General features: G+C 51.3%; 1 protein-coding gene across 1 annotated transcript in view; it reads right to left on the bottom strand.

Annotated features, from left to right (window-relative positions):
* Positions 1 to 11,655: 11,655 nt before the first annotated feature.
* Positions 11,656 to 24,076, bottom strand: part of efna3a (ephrin-A3a) — a 39,964-nt gene continuing 27,543 nt past the window's right edge. The window contains exons 2-5 of the mRNA XM_057021702.1: positions 19,618 to 19,919; positions 18,895 to 18,960; positions 17,715 to 17,792; positions 11,656 to 13,631 (exon numbers count right to left, since the gene is read on the bottom strand). Of these exons, the coding sequence (XP_056877682.1) occupies positions 13,513 to 13,631; positions 17,715 to 17,792; positions 18,895 to 18,960; positions 19,618 to 19,919 (565 nt within the window). The 3' untranslated portion in view covers positions 11,656 to 13,512. The remainder of the gene's footprint in view (positions 13,632 to 17,714; positions 17,793 to 18,894; positions 18,961 to 19,617; positions 19,920 to 24,076) is intronic.

The raw sequence follows: 24,076 nt of genomic DNA, 5'->3' as shown, positions 1-24,076 counted from the left end.
TCGTTAGAGAAACTAATTTTAGCTCATTGAGCTTTCAGGGCAGATTAATGGACTTTCAGGGAGAAAGATCTGGATGGGTAGAAGATCTCATTAAATAAGAGGCTTTAATATATGTGTCACAGCTGCTCGGTTATTTCTGCTTTCTTACTTTTTCCCATGCAGGTCAAATGTTAGAACGTTCTTCCCCTGAATCCACCTGCTGCTTCACGCTCCGCATCCTCCCAACTTCTGTGGCTTCGGTCCTTGTCTTGACTGCCGCCACCACTTCGGAATGTTTTCCTCTCGCGTGTTTTCCCCCGTGTGCAGAAGGCGTAGCGATGAGCACTCACCCCTTCCAACCCACGGAGGAGTAATGGAGAAAGTGGCCTGCAGGCCAGGCCCTGATGGTGTTCCAGAACAGGCACATTTTCAGGAGCATCCCCTTCTGGCTCCACACGACAGGGCTCACTTTTTCCCCCTTTCCTTCCTTCCTTGCTTCCTGCTCCTTTCCGTGCAGCAACAGACGGTGTGTTTGGTCCAGTTGCATGGTTACGATCGCAATAAATAAATGAAACTGCATCATTACATAAGCAGTGTTTTGCTAAAATGTGGCCCAGTGTTGCAAGTCATGCATCCACTTTGGTGTTTAGGGTGGATCCACAAGTCAAGGCAGCGAGTGCTGTGATCAAAAATCGGTGTGTGTGTGTGTGTGTTCGTGTGTGTGTGAGACCCAACCGCCTGGAGAGGGAACTGGTGGGGGATCGCAGATGGGTGTAAGCTGAAGACTTTTCATCCATTTTGAGATCCTTCAGTCCGTGTGTTTAGAAACTTGACACACGTTTTAAAAAAAACACCATTAGAGGCTCCAAACCTGGCCAGCTCGAACAGGGTTGGGTTTTCTTTTCTAGCCTTCTTTCCTCATGTGTGTGTGTGTGTGTGTGTGTGTGTGTGTGTGTGAGCTGAATCCCAACTTTATCAATAGGAAATAAACCTGTCATGATGAGGAAATTACAAGATGTCCCGTGTATTGAAATATTTGGGGGAAATGAAGACGCTGCATCTTATTTTGCGTGTTTGGGAGAAAAACCCTTTGATGGTTTATCGTCCGGGATCTTCGCGTTAGATTTGAAGCGATTTTGTGAGCGGCGCTCCCCCGTCCCCAATCACCAGCCTTTCTTTGCTACCTTCAGCTCTGCTCTCCATCCTATCTCCTCTGCCTTTCCACACTTCCATCACTGCCTCCCTCTGCCCTCTCCCCCTCCTTCTCTCCTTGTTCCCCGGCGCTGGTTTTGTGAAAGGGGGCTTTATCAGCAGGCCTGAATGGTGCCGGTCCACTGGAAGCGTGGACAATGGGCCCATCATCAGAGGGAAGCAGAGTCCATGAATGAGGAACAAAGACCCCTGCTCTAGAGGGCCCCACTCTGCACCTCACAACGCCACAGCGACTGCCTCTGCTGGCCCCCTCCGTGTGTGTGTGTGTGTGTGTGTGTGTGTGTCTCATGAGATTTCTGCATTATGGATCTGCCCCTCCCAAGATGGTTTGGGTTACAGCTATCACTCCTACAGATGCTGCATTCCTCTCTTGCTGCATGCCAATACGCGCCACGCTCGCGCTCGTGTTTTTTCATCACGCCGCGGCTCTTCCAAAGGTCGGCGGCCCGCTCGCCTGTTTATTTAACGCGGTAACATGACAACACACGCATCAGCGATGAATATGCATGCTCTCCCACCCTCCTGGGGGGTTAAAGAAACGTGTCTGAGCAGGACAAAAAGAAGCTGTTTGTGTTGGCGAAGGCAGGTCCCGTCTGGTTGGGGTGTCCAACCAGTGGGCGGAGCCAGAATCTGATGGTGTAAAAACCTGTTCCTCCTCAACACGCAGCATCATTGATCCCCTCTGTGCTGTAAACAGCTCTCATCTACTCCTAGAACCTCTCTACTGTTCTAATACAGAGGATGAACAGGTTCGAGAGGGAGCGTTTCAGTTCAACCTTCCGTCACTGAAGCTCTGAACACTGATCAGACCCGGTATTGATGGTTCCGGTTATCACTTATCAGGATTAAGGCGATGGGGTTGATCAGCCTCCTCACCCTAAATAGGATTTTTCTTTCTTGTCTTTATTTCAAACATGCGCTCCAATAACAACCGACCTGCCGCCGATGCCGTGTCGGTTCACATCTTTGGCACCGCCGCGACGTCAGGCGGATGATTTGTGACGGCGTTCCGAGGTCAAACATTGATGTTGAGGCTCCACCACCAGCCGCTTGTTTATCGCAGCAAAGTGGACGTTACGAAAGATACTGGCAGACATTAGAGACGCCGTGAGATTGCAGCATCAGATTGTCTTTTTCCTGCTGTTGATGTTGCACAACAGTATTTAATACGAGGAGCAGGAGAATCACACGTCTGATTTCTATGTGTGACGTTAGCTAGCTTGTCAGCCGCAGTCTCTGGTTTATGAACCGTGTGAGTTTTATTTGGAGTGCCCATATTTGTATTAACTGGGTGGAGCGATGCACGACCGTGATGGCGACAGCTGGAGCCACCCACAATGATTTCTCGTCCACCGTTTATTATACCGTCTGGTGTCGGGCTAATTATTTCTGTGCTTTGGAAACGTCCCCTCTGAGACCGCCAGTTGTGGTGCAGATCCTCAGGGTCAGTCCTGGACTAGAGGTCTTTCTATTTCTGAACGCAGACAGTGCAGGGAGTAAATCGGGCTGCCCACAATACAGGAGGCATGCAATCAACCTCTGACCCCAGGCCATTTTAAAATCATTATCTCTGAGCCTAAGAGCGGGGGCTAATCCTTACTTTGTTTACCACACAACTGGCACAACAGCTGGATGGCCTGTTTGCAGCTCCGCCGCGACCTCTCGCTATGCTACTTATAGATCTGATATATCATCTGCCCTCATTCGTATCCTCCCCAACGGGCAGCCAGGACGCATTAGCGCGCAGTAAGCTACGCTCATCTCAGGAGATGTGAGGGGCTCAGGGCAGTCTGGTGCTCTAAATCACAGCACGGCTACGAGCAAATGTCCCTTTTCTGCAGCAAATTCACAGCAGTGACGGATTACTGAGAGAATCTTTGTTGACCGGTCGGTCAGCGGGTGGACTCAGACTACCGATCGGTGACCCCAGCGATACGGAGCAGAAGCAGCTGGGGGAGTTTCGCCTGTGGCTCTCGTGGTCGATCAGCTCAAGCAACAGGATGAGTCCAATAAGCGCTTGTGTGTGTGCAAAATACACCCTGATTGGCCAAAGCGGCACTAAAATAAAAGCCAATCGTCACTTTAGCGTCGCACAACAGCAAGAACCCGATGGAAGGAGTTAAATTTGCTGAAAACACAAACGTTCGAGCGTGATTTATGACTGAAGTGAAGCTCTAAAAACAGAAGCGCAGCACCTGTGCCTGAACAACACAGTCTGCCTCCGGCCAAATTGTCTTTCTGTGACACGCTGACGTGTTAATTAAGGTTGGGTTGTTTTGTAGAGGAGCTTGTTTGAAGCAAACCCTCAGTATGAAGTCACTGACGGTTTCATTTGGCCTGAAAAGAAGACAAGCTCTCAATGGACACGTCATTATATATTAACATAATTAAAGCCTTTGCATTTCCACCATAAGCACCAGGTAAATGAGTCCAATCGCTCCCGTCCCTCCCGCCACAGCAGCGCTCATGCACGGTTCCATGGCGTTGCTTGTCACGGTGAAAGTGAGACGAGCATGAACGGACTCGATAACTCCAGAATCAACACTGGGTTCATGCAGCCTGATGCGGCTTTAACGCTCGCCGGCGTTGCGTAACCGCTCTGTCAGCACAGGTGAACCATGTGACCATGTTCTGACTTGTTCTCGCTCCGTTGAGTAAGTACCGCCTTGAGCATGTTCGCAAGCACGCACGCACACACATACATGCACGCACACACACACACACGCACACACACACACACCCACACACATAACAAAATGCAAATGTATAAACATGATTAAATGATTGCAAATGTAACACAGAGGAAAACAGAATTATTTGTATGTGTGTGTGTGTGTGTGTGTGTGTGTGTGTGTGTGTGTGTGTGCATATTGACATCCATTTGATCCCACTCAGTGAAATCAACAGTATTTCATAACACGCCCGGACGGCCTAAGCGGGTTTAGCCTCATGCATGTCTGTACCGGGGTCATGACAGAGAACTTCCCTCAAACTGACCTTGTTGATCGGGGATAAAAGTCTTTTAATCACTCTCCCCACATTAAGGATTTTCACTCTTTAAAAAAACTGCCGCGCGCGTCTCTAATAGGGTGTAGTTGAGGATAGCGCCATTAACAGTAGGGGGATAAAACTGATGCTGTGCCTCGAAGTCATCAAAGTCTGATCAGCAGCGAGTGAGGTTTGTTCTGGTTCATCTGAGGGGAAACCAGCTCAGCCCCCCCGGGCTCGTCTTTTATTTAAATGGAATGAATGAGAGAGAAAGACATTACGCCCATGAAAACGCCGCTCTGGGTTTGAAAAAGTTAATTCCATTGGAAATTGCCAAAAGTGTGAGCAAACGTCCCAACAGCAATTAATCTCCCGGATGACCTTTGACACCTCCTTCAGAGCCGCCTCGACGGAAACGACGGAAGGAAAAACATCGTCTGTGAAAGTGCAATTATCCTGAAAAACTCAGCATTTTCCCTTGGTGAGGGGAAACGGGGGTTTGTGTTTGAGTGCTGACGAACTCCCAACAATAACGAAGGTGTCACAATTAATCTGACAGGTTGACATGTTGATGATATTCCGCGGGCTAATGGGAATTCCCACTGAGCGAGCGTGAGCCGTGCACAAACTGGAAAAAGACTCACAGAGAGTTACAGCCTCCTTTTCCCAGGTAGTTCCTCACTCCGCTGCTGTTATTTGTTATTTGAGGGCACAGACGCCACTCTGGGAAAGGGATGAAAGAAAGAGGTAAAAACAATAATCTGAGTTTCATTAACACACAACACATTCCGTCTTCTGGTGGGATCCTGGAATCCTGGAAGCAGAGCGAGTCGTCTGACCACAGAGCCCAGACACCCGCCGACACATCGGTTTGATGAGCTGCTCATCAGCCTAAGGTGTGAGCGTTGCTGCATGTGTCTCATAAAAAGCTGATCCATAAAAAGGAATTCTGCAGCTGTAATGGGAACGATTCCGGTTATGATAGAAATTAGAACAATTCCGATCGAATCAGTGCCGAGGCCAATAAAGGTGCGTCTTTTTTCGACACAGTGTGACGAGAGGAGATGCCCGAAGGTCCCGGTGCTGATGACCGAGACGCTTCCCGTCGTCTTCCCGTCGTCTTCCCGTCGTCTTCCCGGCGGCACCGTGGAGACACGCGGATGCACCGTCGACACTTTTACTGCAGAAACCCTCTCGGAGAGCCGGGGGGGCAGCTGCGGCTTTGTTTCCAGGCACAATGACATTACACTGAAGATGGATGACTGAAGGTGGGATTAGTGACCCCCCCCCATAAACCCATAAATTTAACACACACACACACACACACACACACACACACACACACACACACACACACACACTCACTCACTCACTCACACACACACTGTTTGATGTTGGGGTTGATCCATCTCTCAAACCTGTCAGCTCAGCGGGATATGAGTGAAATATATAGAGTAATATATACAGTATGGCCCCTCACCGACCGTATGTGTGTTCTGGGGGGGGGGGCGCTACTACACGTGCCACATGTGCCACCCGCCACATGGGCGGCAGACTTTGCCTTTAGTGTTTAGTTTAAATCAGAAGGCATTTGAGCCCCCCCCCTCCAGTGTTTACTGGAGCTGGCAGATATAAACGCAGCCTTTTGATTGAGCACAGGTGGAGCTTGTTAAAGGCTGAACCTCTGCGGGCGCGCGGCCAGCCTCACGTCGGACCTGTAACGCCGCGAACATGCGCGACCATCTGGTTAATATAAGGCTCGCTGAATCACAGCCCTGCTGCATTTTTGAGTTCCTTTCTCTTTATTCAAATCATTCATCATTCCGCCGATTAACACGCGCTTGCCTCACGTGGTAAGGGCAGCTATTTTATTATTTCTGGCAATAATGGTCATTTTTCTCCATGACGTCACGGACCACCGATAAACATAGCTTGTTGTGGAACTGCAGATGCCGTCATGCAACCGGATCCCACATTTAGGGTTTCTTTCCTGGGTGTGTATTTTTAAACCTGCACAACATGTCGTTGCGAGTTTGCATCAAAGGCCGCGCAGCGCAGGGGGGGAGAAACTGAAAGGCATTCGCAAAATTACTTTGTCAATATGACATTTGAAAACATTCCCTGTGGGAAGGGAGTCAAGACACCCAGTGACATGTGAGGCAGCGAGCTGATGTGAGTGGATCAGACGTGCGCTCGCAGCGCGGAACACGGCGAGCTGCAGACAAATGCGCCCTATTTCACGGACCTGCTCGTTCGCATCCGCGATTTATGAGCAAATTGGTAAATTAGGGAGATAAATTCACCAATATTGGGAACAGAGAAACCTGTCGGTCATGTGAGAGAGCATATAATAACAGAATAATTCCACATCTGTAGCTCACTTGTTGTTTCCTACTTTATTTACTTTATTGAGGCCAGTTTTGCTCCTCCGCCTCTTTGTGCGCGAGGTAGAATTGATGGTCTCGGTGCCTGCCAACTGTTGGAGCCACAAATCAAACAGGGATCCAAGCTTTTCATTACGAAGCGAGTCATCAGTTCAACAAATTTCCTTTTAAAGATATGTTTAGAATCCAGACAACATGTTGTGCCCCCCACGCACGCACGCACACACACACGCACACACACACACACACACACACACACACACACACATTTCCTGTAAATCACCCCGGTTTATCCATTCGATTTGATGCTCATTTGTGTCAGTCTGCAACATCCTGGATCGTTCAGCCTGACAGGATGTTCAGTATCTGAGCTTAACTTTGATCAGATGTCCAAAAGTGTCTGCACACGGACCTCAAACACACTCCCCGCAAGGCCTCTGTGTGTGTGAGTGTGTGTGTGTGTGTGTGTGTAGACTGCCAGCCGTTAAATGCTGAGCAGGAACAGCAACCAGAAATGAGGGATTAGAGCTAAAGGAGGGCTGCAGTGATTGAGGTGACGCTGCTGCCGGACTTAAAGAGGACAATTTGACAGGAAATGCAAGAGTGGCGGGTCAGAAGTGGAGGTTCCGAGTGGTTTCGGACAGGAGAGATGGAGTTTGAAGTGAGGGACGGGGGGGTGGAAGATCTCCCACGGCTGGATTTAGAGAAGCTGTCACACATTTTGTTCCATTTGATTAGATATTCACTGATTCCTTCCACGCTCGCAGACGGGAGACGGAGATTTCTGCCGTCGCTCCCACCCTCAGCAGGGATTACACGTGTTCCTATAACTCACGAGAGTCTTTGGCAGCCAGAGAAAGGTTTCACTTCCACTGTAAATATGGATCCTCCGTGGATCTCCTGTCATCTGATTCATCGTGTCGTCTCCTCCCGCCCGGAGCGTCGCGTTCCCATCCTCCACTCTTGAATATTCATTTTCACACGCAGCAAATCTGGCCTGTTCGCTACGCTGCCACAGCTCTCTCCAATGGTGCGCGCGCGTGTGTGCGTGCGTGCGTGTGTGTGTGTGTGTGTGTGGGACCTGTCCCTGTCCACAGGTGGGACATCTGCGTCCTCACCTGAGAGGCGAGCAGGCTCCTCTCGGCCAAAAGTGACAGGATGTTTCTTGTTTCGGCCGCCTGGTTCTGGTTCTGGTTCTGGTTCTAATGAAGCTGGACTGTTTGAGAACAATCTGAATATAAAAGTACCTCAAATGCATCACAGGACTTGGCAGCAGCTCATGTGGGACAGTGAAACTGGGCTGCTCGTGTTGGCAGATGAGCAGTTTTAGCGGTTTTCTCCCGCCTGCTATTGTGGCCTTAAATGTAAATAATATAAATGAATAAAATATTAATATTAGACAGTTTGGTTGAGGAGATAACTTAATTTCTGAATGTGAATGAAATGTAACTTATAATTAATGACGTGTCTTAATGTTTAATGTGAACCAAAATTCAACTAAATAAAAAAAAACAAATAAAAAGAAAACCATCGATGTAGAAAATACGATTCTTATCTTAAACTGGCTGTTCTAACAGACTTACAGGAGTTGGATTTTAATATAAATATAATAAAACATTGAAATGTTCCACTAACTCTCATTTATCATGTGTTATAGCCGCCCCCCCATTAATGATATGATGGACAGATGAACTTCTGCATCTTAGCCTTTTAACAGGCAGAAAAACTAAAACTATTCATAACCCCCCCACCCCCCCTCCTGCCCTGGTAACCATGGTTGCATGCAGTAAATCTGTTGCCTGGTGTTTCTGCAAATGGCCTCTGTAGCCATGGAGACGGAGGCAAAAAGAAAGCTTTGGTGACACCTATGGGTGCAAAGTGGACCAGGTGGAGCTGATTTAGTCTCTGTCCACATGATCTGCTGCGTTTCCACATCATCTCCCCGGAAAACCTGAGCCAATGGAAGTGACGCGCGGAAACACGTGCGCACTCGCAGCGCATGCACGCGCCACCTCCGATTAATGTCCAACTCCAGTATCGGGAGTTGAAAATATAAAAGCTCCCAGGTCAAAAAGAATCCAAAAGGGAGAAAAGTGGAACAGGCACCGGGAAGTGAAAAGGACTTAATGCGTTAAACGTGTGCACGTGGCCGCTCCTCTCCAAGGCAAAGAATTTTAATTAGAATAAATCTGAGCTGTGTTGTGTGCTCACAAAAAGAGCAGTCAGTCCGTTAATGTTCTGTTTTATGTTTGGTTGTCAAGCAGGCGAGATGTTCTGAGCCAAAAATCATTAAGCCTCCACAGAATGGACCTCATGCACCGCACAGTGTGTGTGTGTGTGTGTGTGTGTGTGTGTGTGTGTGTGTGTGTGTGTGTGTGTGTGTGTGTGTGTAACAGACTGTTTGAACATGAAGCCTTTAGCTGGGATGTTGTGTTGGTGAAAGCAGCTGCTGATGAATGATGTCCTCACAAAGATAGATGTAATAGAATGACTTGAGTGTGTTTGTTGTTGTACTTGCAACATATTGAGTAGCAAAACACTGATTCTATTACAATACATACAATTTGCCTGGAGAGTTAAAACAGGATTTTAATGTTGGGGGGTAGTGTCAGGGTCAGGGTCAGGGTCTGGGTTAGGGTTAGGGACAGGGTCAGGGTCAGGGTCAGGGTCAGGGTCTGGGTCTGGGTCTGGGTCAGGGTTAGGGTCAGGGTCAGGGACAGGGTCAGGGTCAGGGTTAGGGTTAGGGACAGGGTCAGGGTCAGGGTCAGGGTCAGGGTCAGGGTTAGGGTTAGGGTCAGGGTCAGGGTCAGGGTCAGGGTCAGGGTTAAGGTCAGGGTTAGGGTCAGGGACAGGGACAGGGTCAGGGTCAGGGTCAAGGTTAGGGTCAGGGTCAGGGTCTGGGTCAAGGTTAGGGTTAGGGTTAGGGTCAGGGTTAAAGTCAGGGACAGGGTCAGGGTCAGGGTTAGGGTCAGGGTTAAAGTCAGGGTTAGGGTCAGGGACAGGGTCAGGGTCAGGGTCAGGGTCAGGGTCAGGGTCAGGGTCAGGGTTAGGGTTAGGGTCAGGGTCAGGGTCAGGGTCAGGGTTAGGGTCAGGGTTAGGGTCAGGGTCAGGGTCAGGGTCAGGGTTAGGCGATTAGTTGGCCTGGTTAGGGAGAGGGTAAGGAGCAGGGCAATGTATTGTGTCCTCACAAGGATATAAGTACAAGGAAGCATGTGTGTGTTTGTGCCTCTGAAGCTACAGTCTGCACATTGTCGACGATCTTCATGTCTTTTGACCGACTCCCAACCTTGAAATCCGCGTTTCCAGACGTCTCTCGGAGCGCAGCGGCGTTCTGGGCAGCCGTCCCGCCGGCGTCCTTATCTGAGGCGAAGGCATCTGTTTCTCTGTGTGGGCCAGACGGTGCAGCTCGTCAGGGGAATTCCTCTTGACGGGACAGGCCTGCCCATGCTGCAGATGGCTTATCTCACACTAAATGATTCAGATAATGATAATAAGCCTCCGAATAGAGGAGAGGTCATCGTCTCCTGGTATCGGAACGTCATGGTTTGGGTCTGGATCTCAGGGGGGAATAAAACAACCATCCGAATTGTTTAATTTAGGCTCAAGCAAAAACGTTTCCAGGTATTGAAAGTGCGAACAGGAGTTTGCACTTTGATTAATTCCAAAGTGCCTGGGCCAGGCCCTGGAGCAGGAGCCCCCCCCCCTCCCAGAGCTGTGAAATGTTTGCGTGCGAGTCCAAACCCATCACGGCAGTAAAACCCAGCCATTATCAGCCCGTCAGGAGGGGCCTCCTCCCTGCACGCAGCAAAGAAACAGATATCAAGAGGTCAACGATCACTTCGTACTTCGGCTAAACTGACAGATCATCCCGAACTTTGACCCGTTTGCTAATGTGACTCCGTCAGAATCTGCCGTCCTACTTTCCTCTTCTGGATCATCTTATCTGTCCCGCTTGACACGGACATTCATGGATGTGGGCCGTGCCCCCCCCCCCCGATCTGCTGCCTGTGTTTTGCGTGCAAACGTTGGGCTGAAGCTGACGGGGTCAAAGGTCAGAGAGCGTGATGTCAGGAGACAGATTTGTGGAGACGTGAATGGCTTGCAGGTGTTTTCCTCTCTCGTTTTCTCTGAGGAACAGAGATGGATGGAGTGTGAGATGCAGAGCTGCGACCCCCCCGAACACACACCACCCCCCCCCAACACTGTCAGGATGTTGTATGGCTGACAAAGTGTTTGTGAAACTGAAGCGAGGTGCTAGAAGGATGGGCCCTGAGAGGAAAGGGTGATAGTTTTACACTGACATGACTGCTGTCTGCACACGCTAACACCTCCTGGAGGGGGGGGGGAGGGGAGAGGGGAGGGGAGGGGAGGGGAGGGGAGGAGAGGAGAGGAGGAGAGGAGAGAGGAGAGGAGAGGAGAGAGGAGAGGAGAGGAGGAGGAGAGGAGAGGAGGGGAAGGGAGGAGAGGAGAGGAGAGGAGAGAGGAGAGGAGAGGAGGGGAGGGGAGGAAGAGCTCGCCCTCGTGGAGCACTGATGCTGCAGGGCTGCTTTATGCTAGCTACAGCAGCAGCTACAGCAGCAGCAGCAGCAGCAGCTACAGCAGCAGCTACAGCAGCAGCTACAGCAGCAGCAGCAGCAGCAGCAGCTACAGCAGCAGCTACAGCAGCAGCAGCAGCAGCTACAGCTACAGCTACAGCAGCAGCAGAAGCAGCAGCAGCAGCAGCAGCAGCAGCAGCAGCTACAGCAGCAGCAGCAGCAGCAGCAGCAGCAGCAGCAGCTACAGCAGCAGCAGCAGCAGCAGCAGCTACAGCAGCAGCAGCAGCAGCTACAGCAGCAGCTACAGCTACAGCAGCAGCAGAAGCAGCAGCAGCTACAGCAGCAGCAGCAGCAGCTACAGCAGCAGCAGCAGCAGAGCAGCAGCAGTAGCAGCAGCAGCAGCAGCAGCTACAGCAGCAGCAGCAGCAGCAGCAGCAGCAGCAGCAGCAGCTACAGCAGCAGCAGCAGCAGCAGCAGCAGCAGCTACAGCAGCAGCAGCAGCAGCAGCAGCAGCAGCAGCAGCAGCTTCGTGGGTCACAGATCAGTGGAGCCCAAAGTAAATTTGCAAAACTCTTTAATCGCCATTGTTTTATTCGCCCTCGGATCAATTTACATGAAACTTCCTTCCTGTCAAAAGTAAACACATTTCTCGTGGTTGTCGTCAACATCAGTAAATGCTTTTTTCTCTCAGCCCGGACGCCCAGGTGATCCTACACAAGCGCGCCCCCTCGTGCACGCTTGCACATTCTGACCCTACGAACGGGGACGAGTTGCCTAAATGCCACATACTTAGAAAAAGCGCAGACAAACACATTCTAGATACATATGCACGCGCACACCCCCCCCCCCCCCCGTTCCCGCCCTCTTGCACACTCCCGTACATACATTCCATGGAACATTGAAATACATTACAAACCAGACATCCTCTGTTTTTCTGTGCATTCACAGTTGTTTACGACGTGTTCTGGTTCACATTATAAAGCGGAGCTACTTTAGAGCGTCACTACCGGCCACCACCAGCATCATCATGGTTTTCTCCTCATCTATTTATCTACAGAAGCAGTAAAATCCATACTTAAAAAAAAAAAACAGTAAGAAATGGCACAATAGCTTATCGAGCAAAGGCCCACAAATGCACATAAATAATATTACCATGAGTGCATTTGAAAATGAAATAAAGAAAAAAAAAATACTTACGCCATCCTACGTTGTTCTGTATTAACATAGAAAAAGTGAGCTTCTTTTAAATCGAACATTCATGTGTGTGAGTATTTTTTTTTAGTATTTTTTTTCCTTTCTTAATTCTATTTTATTTCTTTTTTTTTAACAAAATGGCGGCAGCGTTACTGCGAGACTCAAAGCACAAGTTCTCCTCAGGCACCTGCCGCGCTCCGGCGACTGTTACGGGGCTGTTTCCATGGTGACCGCTGTGATGGCCATCAGCACTGATTGGACGGTTGCCTCTGAAGTGGAAACGGGGAAAAGGCCGTCCTGCATTAAAAAGGGGGCCTTGCCGCGGAGAGGCGTTTAAGAGGCGCAAATGAGCGGCTTTCTGAATGGATCTGCTGATTGCTGCAGAGAAAAGCTTTGACATTTAAAAAAAAAAAAAAAAAAGGACACATAGTGCTGAAGGCAAACGCGTCGGAACAAAACACACTCTCCGAGTCTGAGTGCTGCCAAATTACTGGTCCGGGTCGGTGTTTTTCTTGGGTTGTTGCGCAGCGAAGGCAGGAAATGCAGACAAAGGAGCCGGAGAGGGCGGAGTCACGGCCTCGGGGACACTTCTGGAGTCTGGAAAGGTCCGCAGAAATCCAGAAAAGTCCATCTTGATGCCGCCGGAGCCTTCCGGAACCTTCCTCTTCCCGCCGTCGGCATTCAGGAAATTCACTTGTTGGCGGTGGGGACCAGCTCCGGGAGTCGGTGCTACAATGAAACTGCAAGGTCCAGATGTTACTGGTTGTTCGCTGACAGCAGCACTGAGGTGAATCTGGACCGGCTCGTGGTCGTGGCGTCCCGTTTGTGGCACACGTGGATGAGATTCTGTCCTACGACGCATGGAAAGAAAAGCACACGAACACGGCGGCAAAAAAAGGCCCCTCCCCCTTTAAAAAAAATCATAAGTCAAGGTAGGTCTTCAAAATTCCCTCCGCCTTCTCTTCCGGGTTCCTGCCAACGCTCAGGTGCGTCCAAAGCCCTTTGGACAAGGCGGTCCAGCTGGTCCAGCCGGTCCAGGCGGTCCAGCCGGTCCAGCCGGTCCAGGCGGTCCAGCTGGTCCAGCTGGTCCAGGCGGTCCAGCTGGTCCAGGCGGTCCAGCTGGTCCAGCGGTCCAGCTGGTCCAGCGGTCCAGGCGGTCCAGCCGGTCCAGCCGGTCCAGCTGGTCCAGACGGTCCAAGTGTCACTGACGCCGACGGCTGCTAGGACAGAAGGACGAAAGACACGAGCAGCGTGGCCACGCTGAGCAGGACGCGGTCGTGCGACGGGCTGCTGCCGCTGACGCTCTTCTCCAGTTTGGGAACTTCGGGGTTAAATTCGTCTGGGGGGGCGGGGATGGGGGGGGGGGGCAGAGAGAAGAAGGTGAGTGAAGAAGGTAGCGAAGCATTACTTCATTATTAATTCATCATCCTAAAGTAGCCAAGCGACGCACACAAATGGAGCTTTTCCATACACTGAGAAAGAGATGCAGTTATCAACAAACCCTCAATTATCATCAGCAGAGCTACGGCACCCCCCCACCCCCCCCCCCCCCCCCCACCCCCCCGGGAAGGTAAATGAAGAACACTTTTGGTTCTGATCTCTCTCTTTTTTTGCTGTTCTCTTGTTCTCGCGCTAATGATGTTTTCACCCTGGAGGGATTTCAATCAAACCAAATTACTATGGCCTCGCCATTGATTAGACGTAACAGAACATTAGCCGCGGGGGCAAAGATGAGGGGGGGGGACGCATTTTGTAATATTTGCTAAAAAGCAGATCGCGGCGAGTCATTATGCACCGCCTGGAAATAATGCAGCCATTATATCAAGAGGGTAATGAAGTGCTATAAAACGGAAAAGTAAACCAAACTGTCTGTTGCTTTCACATCCGTCAGGAGTTTAAGGGCCACCCCCCCCCCCACACGACTGTCACATTAGGTTGCGCCCCCCCCCCCACGACTGTCACATTAGGCTGCGCCCCCCCCCCCCCCCACGACTGTCACATTAGGCTGCATTATACAGAGAAAGGAGACGTAGATGAAGAGGTCGCGGCAATAAGAGTCCAAAGCTGCTGCGCTCAGATTAGCTTAGCTTAGCTCGGAAAAGTTTTCCCAGTGTGGGAAAATAACGTTGGACCGAACGGCACTAAAAACAGCCTCTTTCACGTGGGGACATTTAACAATTCTTCTACATTCTTCGAGTAAGTGTGGTTAACGAACTGTGCCATTAATGACTGGTAGTACTCCATCTAACCACAGATTTACTGGCCTGATGCACGAGGAGTCCTGATTAAAATAAAGGCAGGAGGCGGGGCTTAGTGACAGCGTGTCCACCGGCCACTGAGGCGTCTTTATGTCCAACCTCCGTCTCTGTCTCTGCCCTCAAAAGTTGCCCCCTCATAAACGATCGCGTCCATAATCTGGAGTCGGCTGATGAAAAGCGGAGGTCTGAGCCGAACCATCCAACCAACCCGCGTCAGGGAGGCGAAGCGGACGTCTTTTTCAGGACGCTGCCCGCCTCAGGTGGGCCTCCTCGGCTGTCCTCACCTCCGCGTAAACAAACCCGTGCATCTGAAGTGATTTGTTCCAGACTGGCTGGTGGGCGTGGAGAGCTGCAGCGGCCGCCAACAGAACACGCACCTCTACAAATCCCTGCTATTTATGGAGGCTGCCCTTGGAAGAGGAATTGTGAGGACGCCGGGAGCCTCGGGCCATAACAAGCTATCAAAGGTCTGCGGTATACGACACCTAGCATCACAGCGCAGCCGTGGGACGCGGCGATCAATTTCCGACAACACAGGCTCGGGCTCGTCTCGTCTATATCGGCTACAACAACAGACACGCGGGCCGGGCCGGCGCTCCTGTCCACAGAAAGACGCCCCGGGCGTTGAGAACGAGTTCAGAAGCACGGGCTCGAGAATCCTGGAGAGTGGGAAAAGGTTGTCTGCTCGGATAAATCGGCGTTCCATCTGTAGCGCCGTGGGTGAGCAGCAGGAGCGGATGGACTCCATCTCCAGAGGTCTGCAGCGTCCGCGGCTAGCTTTGAAGCTAATTAATCCCGCGGCAGACGCCGCTGTGGCGCCAACCTTGTGAACTCAAGCCGGCATCGATACGACGACAGCGCGCTCTCAGGCACAGACAAAGACATTCAGGGCTTTTTTAGAGGATAATTTCACTTAAAACAGCAGGTTGTGATGATTAAACCCCCCCATGGCAGTCATGGCAGAAGACATCCTCGAGAGCACTGACGTATGTAATTGCAGCACTGAGCTCCAGCATTCAGACCATCAACAAGGATTTGGTGCAGCCACTCCGCGTCGGGGGGCCACTGGGGACCCCGTGGTCGTGGGCGGGCCTGGACGCTAGCGTTTGCCCCCCCACGCAGACCTTCCAGGCATTGTAAAACAGTGAAGTCAATTGCTTTTGGTTTCATGTGACGTTGCGCAATCAGGGCCTCTCGTAGGGGTCCGCGATGATTTCCCCGGCTGGAAGCTCGCCATGCGTTCGCCTCAGGCCGTTCATCACCGCTCCTTCCCCAGGAAAAGGCTTCATGTCTCACGAATGACCGACATCCATTTAAAAGTACTATCTCCCCCCCCCGAAAATGGGCTCTGGCAGCGTTTAGATAACTGTTGCCTCAGTGTTTTTCTTAAATTCTGGCCACATTTTCCTGAAGGTGAAGAGAGCGAGCAGCTCAGTACCGATACATTAAGGTCGCCAGTATTGATCGGCCTCCATCTTCACTGTAAATATTTGTCCTTTAGCAGCACAAACAAAATCCCCGATGCTTAATTATTGTTTTGTATTTTTGCAGAAGGTAACTTACACCAAAGATTTAGAGGGACGTAACGGAGGCTTGTGTGATTTTCTGCCTTTTACGCCTCATGTTCATGTTTTTATGCAGAAACTCCTGCTTTCATTTGGAATTACGGACCGTTCCGGGAAGAACGATTGGTCCCGCCTGCCTTTAGAATCCCTCACGACCATCTTGGCGCTCCGCAGAGGCAGGAGGACGGAGGGACGGATGGACGGGGGACGGCTCCTTGGTGGAGCTGTGGGGGGGTCAGGGGCCGCTCTGGTCCCCCGGGGGTAACGTTGGAGGGATAAACCAGAGGTTTAGGAGTTCCCTCTGGTTTTCTGACGACCGGTCTGTTATGTTCAGTTGTAGACGAGCTCAGGCCTGAGTAACTGCTGAGCCGTTCGCCCACGGAGCTCCTTCGCTCTGCCCCCCCCCCTGCCTTTTTCTGCCCATCTCTCTCTCTGTTACCTCCTCCTTCACCACTTTGTTCCTCTCGCTCTTGTGCTTCTCTGCAAAGTTGCTCATGGCTGATGGCTCTTATCGCTCGCCGGGTCTCTGTTCCCGGCTGGGGCGGGTCACACCCCCTCAGCCCTCCTCACAGGCTGCCCACAGCCCCCACCAACGAGCACGCAAAACCATTCCCGGCAAGAGGCTTTTGTTTGAGATGGGAACCGAGAAGGGCAGAAAATAAAGGGTTTACGTAACAAGTGACTGGCTCACTGACGCGCGTTCCCCTTCGGTAAACACCGACCTTCCGCTTCTTACGAGACCTCTGCTGACTTTAGATTAAAGTCTTTAAGGCTCTAAAGGCTTCAGCTGTCTGCGTGCATGTGCGTCCAGGACTGCAACATGACTGAAATTTATAACAATTACCAGTTTAAACGTGTTTATGCCCTGACAAAACCCCTGTATAACCCCAAAAAGAGCTATGATGCAGTTCTTTTTAGGATGTGGGGGTGTAATCCTGCTCCCTTACATGTCCCTGGAGCTTTACCTCCTTTGTGAAGGAGGCTGCTGAACTAGCAGTCCACATGGTTCTGGCCCCCCAGCTTTTCTGGGAAGCTCCGTACTAAAAGGAGCGATGGTTCTGGAAGTGCTTGCTCAGATGCTGCAGCCTGGCCGGCAGCTAAAGGAGCCGCTTCTGAAGTGACAAACAAAGCCGGGCGACGTTGACAAAGCCCGCCAGGTGAACCAAAAAACTGCCTTTTTAAGCCAAGTGGGCATTCGTGATCGTGTTTGGCTGTTTATTACCCGCATCAGCGTCAGGACTCATGCTAGCAGGGAGCTCAGAGGAGCAGCAGTGTGACCGGATTCTGGAACTTTTGCTCTCATCAGGGCTCTCAAGTCCAAATCGTGGGCACAAATTGCAGTATTGTTGTGATGGTAAAGACCAGAATCCACCCTGGGACATTCATCTTGTCCCACAGATGCGGGTAAACAAAGTCCATGTTGCCTCTCCGGCTGCGTCACATTTCAGCAACTCATTGTTCAAACCAAAGTTCCCGAAGCTTCAAAGGGATTAAAATAAAGATTTGTTTGCTGCAAACTGGGAAAATGAGTCACAGACAGAGTCGAATACGGAGACCCGCCCGGCTGGTGTTCCGGTCCGGTCACGTGGAGCAACTCACCGATGTTGTGTATTTTGATGTTTGGTCTGACCGTGTAGTCGGGAGGAGTCTGACTGGAGTCATCATCTGCCTGGGAAACTGAGAAATGGACCGGGGGGGGGGGGGGCAGAGGGAGGTGGAGGGGGCAGAAAGACACTGAAGTTAGGCAACGCTCAAGTGCAGCTCAACAGCCGGCCTGGATCCAGTGAAGGAATTCTGGGAAAAACTCCGGCCGCCTGATCGCATCACACCCGGAATTCAATTCAGAATCGGCACATTTTCAAAGCAGGCCGGGAACGTTGGCTCGCTAAAGTGCACGTGTAATCTCTGGCGTGCTCCGGGTTTATAATACGTCTTTGATTTCTGCTCTGCGTACGCAGCTGGGGGGGGGCGTGGGTGGGTGGGGGGGGGGGGCATTAGGAGAAGTCAAAGAAAAGCTGTGAGTAAGAATATTCACAAAGCTCTCTCATCTTTTACAGGCTACAGTGGCAAAAACGAGCACACACACACACACACACACGCACGCACACACACACACACACACACTCACGTTCACACACACACACACAACACACACACACACATGCTCACACACACAACACACACACACACACACACACACACACACACACACTCACACACGCAGAATGTGAAATATGCGAGCAGACATTCACGAGCGATCGGTAGACGGACGGCGACGAGGCGATGGCAGGGCGGGCGGGGGGGGGGGGGGGGGGGGTGTTGATGGCCACACAGGGGCTGACACTGGCCCGAGTGTGGGACGTATTAGTGCTGACAAGGTTAGAGGTGGGGGGGCATTCGACGTGGGGTGTCCTGATCAAAGGGCTGCTGGGGTAAAAATAACAGGCTCTGTAGAGAGCATCAGGGGAGGGGGGGGGGGGGGTAGAAGATGGGGGGGGGGGGGCTTTTAAACTGAGACTAGGGGCTTTTATTCTACATCTTTTGTGTAATATTCACGAGAGCGTGTCAGTGAGAGGGAGAGCGTAATAACACCGAGACACACATTAAGCTATCGAACCCTCGAACCCTCGCCGTAACAGCGGCGCCTGGCAGTATCGCCCCATGTGCCCCACACACGTCCCTGCGTGGGGCAAATGGCGGCGAATCGACGCAGGAAGGCGGGTAAAGCGGTGCGAAAGGAGCGGGACGGAGGCGGGGTGGAAGGGCCGCCGGGTCTCACCCGTGGAGCAGCAGACGTAGACCCTCAGTCTCAGGCAGCTGTGGCCGTGGTGATGGGTGGGCGTGGCTACAGGGAGAGACAGATAAGACAGGAAAAGCATCAGCGTGCTGCAGGCCGGCGCCGCCGCACATCCGCCGTGGAAGTCGAGCTGAATGTGAGCGGCTGCCCGTCCTCAGCGGAACTTCCTGAATCTCTTAGCGGCAGCCCCACACATCAGCGACCCGTGTGGGTGGCGGCCGCTGGAGGCCGGAGGCGGGATGTGCGGCGTCTTCAGGCTGTTTCCATCCGTCACAATAAAAGCGCTGCGGCCTGAATCACCGGCAGAACTGGGATGGATCTGAGCGTTTGAGGAACTAAGGCCCTGCAAAAAGAGCTGTTTTTTACCCAGAATGCATTGCAGCTTCCCTACGCCTCCATCTTATAATGTGCAGAGAGACACAAATGCCTGAATATGAATTTAATGGGCCCGTTTGCAGAATTCCCATCGCTTTTATAGGAAGGAGCCACCTGTGGAGGCCCCATGCCAACAAATGGTCCCCAGAGGGCCATTTTTTCTGGTCGCTTTCCAACTGTGAGCGGCAAATGTGATAAGATGCCATGTCAACAACAGCTTGGGGTTTATTTCCTTAATTTTTCCTCACGGCGGGACCTCACGCTGCGCGGCACTTGTGCAGAAGTAGATTTCTTTTGTTCAGAAGCATTAGAGCTCCACATTAGACTCACAGATGTAGTAGTACTCTTGGCCCACGTTGAACTCGTAGCCCAGCGAGAAGGCGCTGTAACGCTGGAACTTCTCCGAGAACTTGATGGGAGCGTGCGGGGCGTGGGGCCGGTTGCACTCCCAGCGCTTGAAGCCCTGCTGGGGGTCGCACATGCGGTAGCCGCGGTAACTGACCATGTAAAGGACGTACTGCTCGGCCACCGTGCGCTCCAGCGTCCCCCGCGGAGTGGCGTTGTAGTGCGGGCAGTAGATGTCCAGGTAGTCGTTGACGCTGACCTGCACCGTGTACCCCTCCCTCCGTAACCTGGAATAGCACACAAGAGAGCATGGAATTATGGGAAATGTTGTCTTTGACCGGAGTAACTGCTGCTTCATGCGTTTGTGCGTTTGTACAACTAATCTGCAAAATCACATTTCACTACTTCACATTTTCATTATGGCGCGCGCCAGCGTGATTAGGCACGTTTCTTCTCTCTGGTGCATGTGGAGGAGCACTGTTGCTCCACTAAAGGCCTCACAGACTGTGGTCTGAGTCTTAGAAACATGGTCTGGCTCTCTTGGGTCAGCAACAGCAGATTTTTTGCCCAGACTTCTGTGGAGCAAAGCCCCTCTGCAACTGCTGCGTGTCCAGGAGTAATCGTGTGCGATGTACACAATGGTACAATAATCTCTGTAATATCATCTTACTGTCATTAATACTGTCATTTATTAATTATATATTTCTGAGTTTACATCACTGACCGACAGAGATGACGACATCTTAACACTGCGTAACTTTGCTGTCAATTAAACTAAAGTATACCTATCCTGTAAATAACACAAGTGTAATTAGGCAAAGTAGTTGTCATTAAGAGGACTCCTGCAGGTGAGCTGATGGGATGTGGATTTTACTTTGGTTGCGCTCGTTGCTCAGTCGGGGACGGGGTAATGACCAATTCGCGCCACTAGGTGGGGCTGTTGCGCTGTACTGGGTTGAAGCGCAACGCTTTACTCCTTCACCTCCGCACTTCCTATTCTTCCCCGTGTCCAAACACACGCTGTTCTACACGCTGCCACGGTCACGGCTCTGCCTTTTGTGTGCATGTGCATGTACATGCAGGCACAAGCACAATGACTGTGGACATACAGTGAGGATACGTTGCTGTCAGATCTTCAGAGAAATTGTTATTGTCATAAAATGTGGATGACAAATAACAAAGAAGCTATCTTGTCTCACCTTCTTCGCTCTTCCTTTTTTTTCCTGCAGCCTGTCCTCCTCTGTCATCCTTTTAAAAAAAATAAAAACCGACACCCCTTTGGTGCGTCTCATTCACTCACAGACACGCAGGACGAGGCAGATGAATATCACTTCTCTTAACCACTGTTTCTTTTTGGGCCATCAATCTTATCTGCTTTCTAGTCTCGCCGCTCAGATGTGAGATGACAGACTTTTGTCTTGCAGCGTTGCAGGAAGAGACAACACAGCCACGCTTCAAAGGGACTATATTTAGAGGGGGGCTAGTGGTGAGGGTGCGGGGGGGCTCAAGATAGGGGCGCAGGGAGGGAGATAAAGAGGTACAGTGGATGTGGGACAGAGTAAATAGCCAGGAGATAAAAGGGAGCAGGATCATGGCTTGTTATCTGCAGCCGCAAATAACAACGATAAAATGTCTGGTAGTTTGAAGGGGAAGCTCCCGATTTCTTCAGATTGCTCGTTGGAAATTAGGCCCGTGTCACACAAGTCTTTCTCTTCTCTGCTCCTCTTTCTTTGCTACTTTATGTTGTTATGTTGACAGCAGAAGAAGACTGGAGGTTGGAGGGGGGGTGGCTGGGTGAGAGGGCCCCTCCAGGTCACGTTGTTATATAAGCCGTCCACTTAGTGGCACAGGACAGAGAGGTTGGAGGGCGAAGAGCAGAAGACACAGAGGAGGAGGCGGCGGGAGGGGATCCAATAACCTGCGGTGGTGGGAGGAGACGGAGGAAATGATGGCAACAAAGGGAAAGATGCCGAGGCGGAGACAGAGACGTAGTGCCCCCCCAGGACGAACATATATGTGGCAAAAGTGCATCAGAAAGACTGATGGCTCTCATTGTCCCGCCTCCCGGAGCACCACCATCCCCACCTCCCCTCTCTGCCCCTCCTGCTCGCTCGCTGCTCCTTCTGCCTCATGAGGCGCCAAAGAGAGCCGGGGGAGTCCAGCGGGGAAGAGCACCTCTGCACCTCTGCACCTTTCACACCTTTCACACCTTTCACACCTTTCCCGCCGTCGTTATCGGGAAATAACAGTAAAACAGCCAACAGGAAGAGCTCGGACAAGATTCACGCCGTATAATGTGAACAGGAACCGAGCAGAATTAAACATTCTGTCCTTTTCACATCAGCGATATTAATCTTTTTATATAAGAGATGAAACGAGCACGCCGCATTTCACCCCCCCCCATCAAAGAGAAGACAGGAGCGCCACTGGCTTTTAAGGAAAGTTCCACCTCTCCTCCGCTGTTCCTCCCTGACATGAGCGGAGGCGTTAAAAGGAAACCTGGGGATTCTTTCAGAGCCGCCTCATCCATTAAAAACACACCCGGAAAAGAAACATTTGTTCTGGTTTTACTGGCCTCCACGGACTTCATTTTTATCTCAATATAATTTAAAGTATCGACATTTACATCCACCCTTCAGAAATCCATGCCTAATTACCGCCTTGCTGACTCGAACCATCACTTAATTGTCAAAGTGATTAAAGAGGAAAACCCAAGAAAAATCCCTCTTTGGTGCTGAAGTGGTGCAGAATCCAGCTCTCCTGGAAGCGATGAGGTCAGCACAGCATCATCATCGCTGACCTTAAAAAGCCTCCCCTGGGTAATCAATCGGCCTCATCAGGAGGATAAATTACTCGTGCACCAAATGGCGCAGCTTTAAATGCCACCTGCACAACGTATATTTACCCCAGACGAGTCGGGTCCCCCGACAGGGACGAGCCGGGCCTTCGCGTCTTGAATCCGTACCTCTGCACCAGAACTCATTACTCGTCCACGCACACGCGCGCGTGCACGCTGAGCGACCCCGCATGCGTGCGCACGTGCACGCCATCTCCGGTGAGTCACCGTTGATTGAGTTAGCGGCGCGATTAAGGGCCCGCTTTACAGGGTTTTCGATCCAAAATGGACGACTGAGGGCGGAACAAGTGCTGAGGCAGTCGGAGGAAAGAGGCTAACGCTGCACATCTCTGCCGCCACGACGACGCCACCGGGAGTCGTCTGCCGCCCCCCCCCGCGGTCGACTCCGGGCTTGAAGAAAATTGAGGAACATTAGCTTTTTTATATTTATCCTTTCCTGTTCACAGCTTATTCCCCGAGCTTTCGCCTCAGCTGTGCTCAATCGAAAGTGCTCTGCCTTTATTTAAGGTGGGGTTGGTGGCAGTGGTGGTGCTGGGGGGGGGGGGGGGGGGGGGTCCTTGCAGTCTTTCATCTTTATTTATCATTTATTTACGTGCATCCATTGGGAGCGGATCTGGAGGTCAGCCGCAGTCGCCTGGTCATGATAATGCCGACAATGCCCAAACTGCGAGGTAAAATGTAGAGTTTGAACAGGCTGAACATGCAGGAAATGATGGTTTTTCATTGATCTTTCACACACACGTGCATGTACACACACACACACACACACACACGTGCCTCTCCGTCTCCACGGGACGCCGCGGTGCTAAAGAACCGCGTCCAGCAGCTCGTTTGAGCTCACTCTTGGCAACAGCGGCCCTGAAAAATGGATGTTTTACTTAAAGGAAGCCCTCCGAGCAGTTCGCCTGCTGGGTGCCCCCCCCCCATCTCACTGTCAGCATACGCTCAGAGAAGCGTGTGGGGGGGTGGAAAACCGGGGAAACTAACGTAAAGACTGTATGAGGGGGCTTGAATGACATAAATGAAGGAAGAGGGAGGGGCAGGCAGGTCGTGGCGGAGGAGATGATGAAGAGATGAGTGGCCTCAGAGGAGGCTTAAACAAAGCACAGCCCAGCTGGGGGGGCTACAAATGGGCGTCAGGGCTTCACGCCACACGTCCCCTTTAAATCAACGCACACCGTTAAAAGGACGGGAAAAATCGCCTCTATCATCAATATAAGTGCGATTTATTCATTCTACAAAGTCACTTTTCTCTCCAGAAAACTCCAAAAAATGGTTGAAAATTGCCTTTTTTTCCTTTTACGGATTATTTCAATTGGTTCCAATTGTCCTGGCTGCTCCTACACCCCCCCGACTTCTCATTAAGTCGCTCGCAAAGCATTATGGGTTGCTGCCAGGTTGTTCCACAGGCATGCACTTCGTTGATTGATCTGTGTGGTTTGAGATCCTCTTTCCATCCACAGAGGCTTAAATATCAAACAGAAATATGGATGACACCATTGAATATTACACCGCCGCTCTCGTCCAACCACATACTTTGCATAAAATAAATGTAACAGGGCACTTTTTAGCGCTAGCGTGGTGAAA

Source organism: Takifugu flavidus, chromosome 21, assembly GCF_003711565.1.
Source record: "Takifugu flavidus isolate HTHZ2018 chromosome 21, ASM371156v2, whole genome shotgun sequence".
In the NCBI taxonomy this organism is placed as follows: Eukaryota; Metazoa; Chordata; class Actinopteri; order Tetraodontiformes; family Tetraodontidae; genus Takifugu; species Takifugu flavidus.
This window is presented reverse-complemented; position numbering and strand designations above follow the sequence as displayed.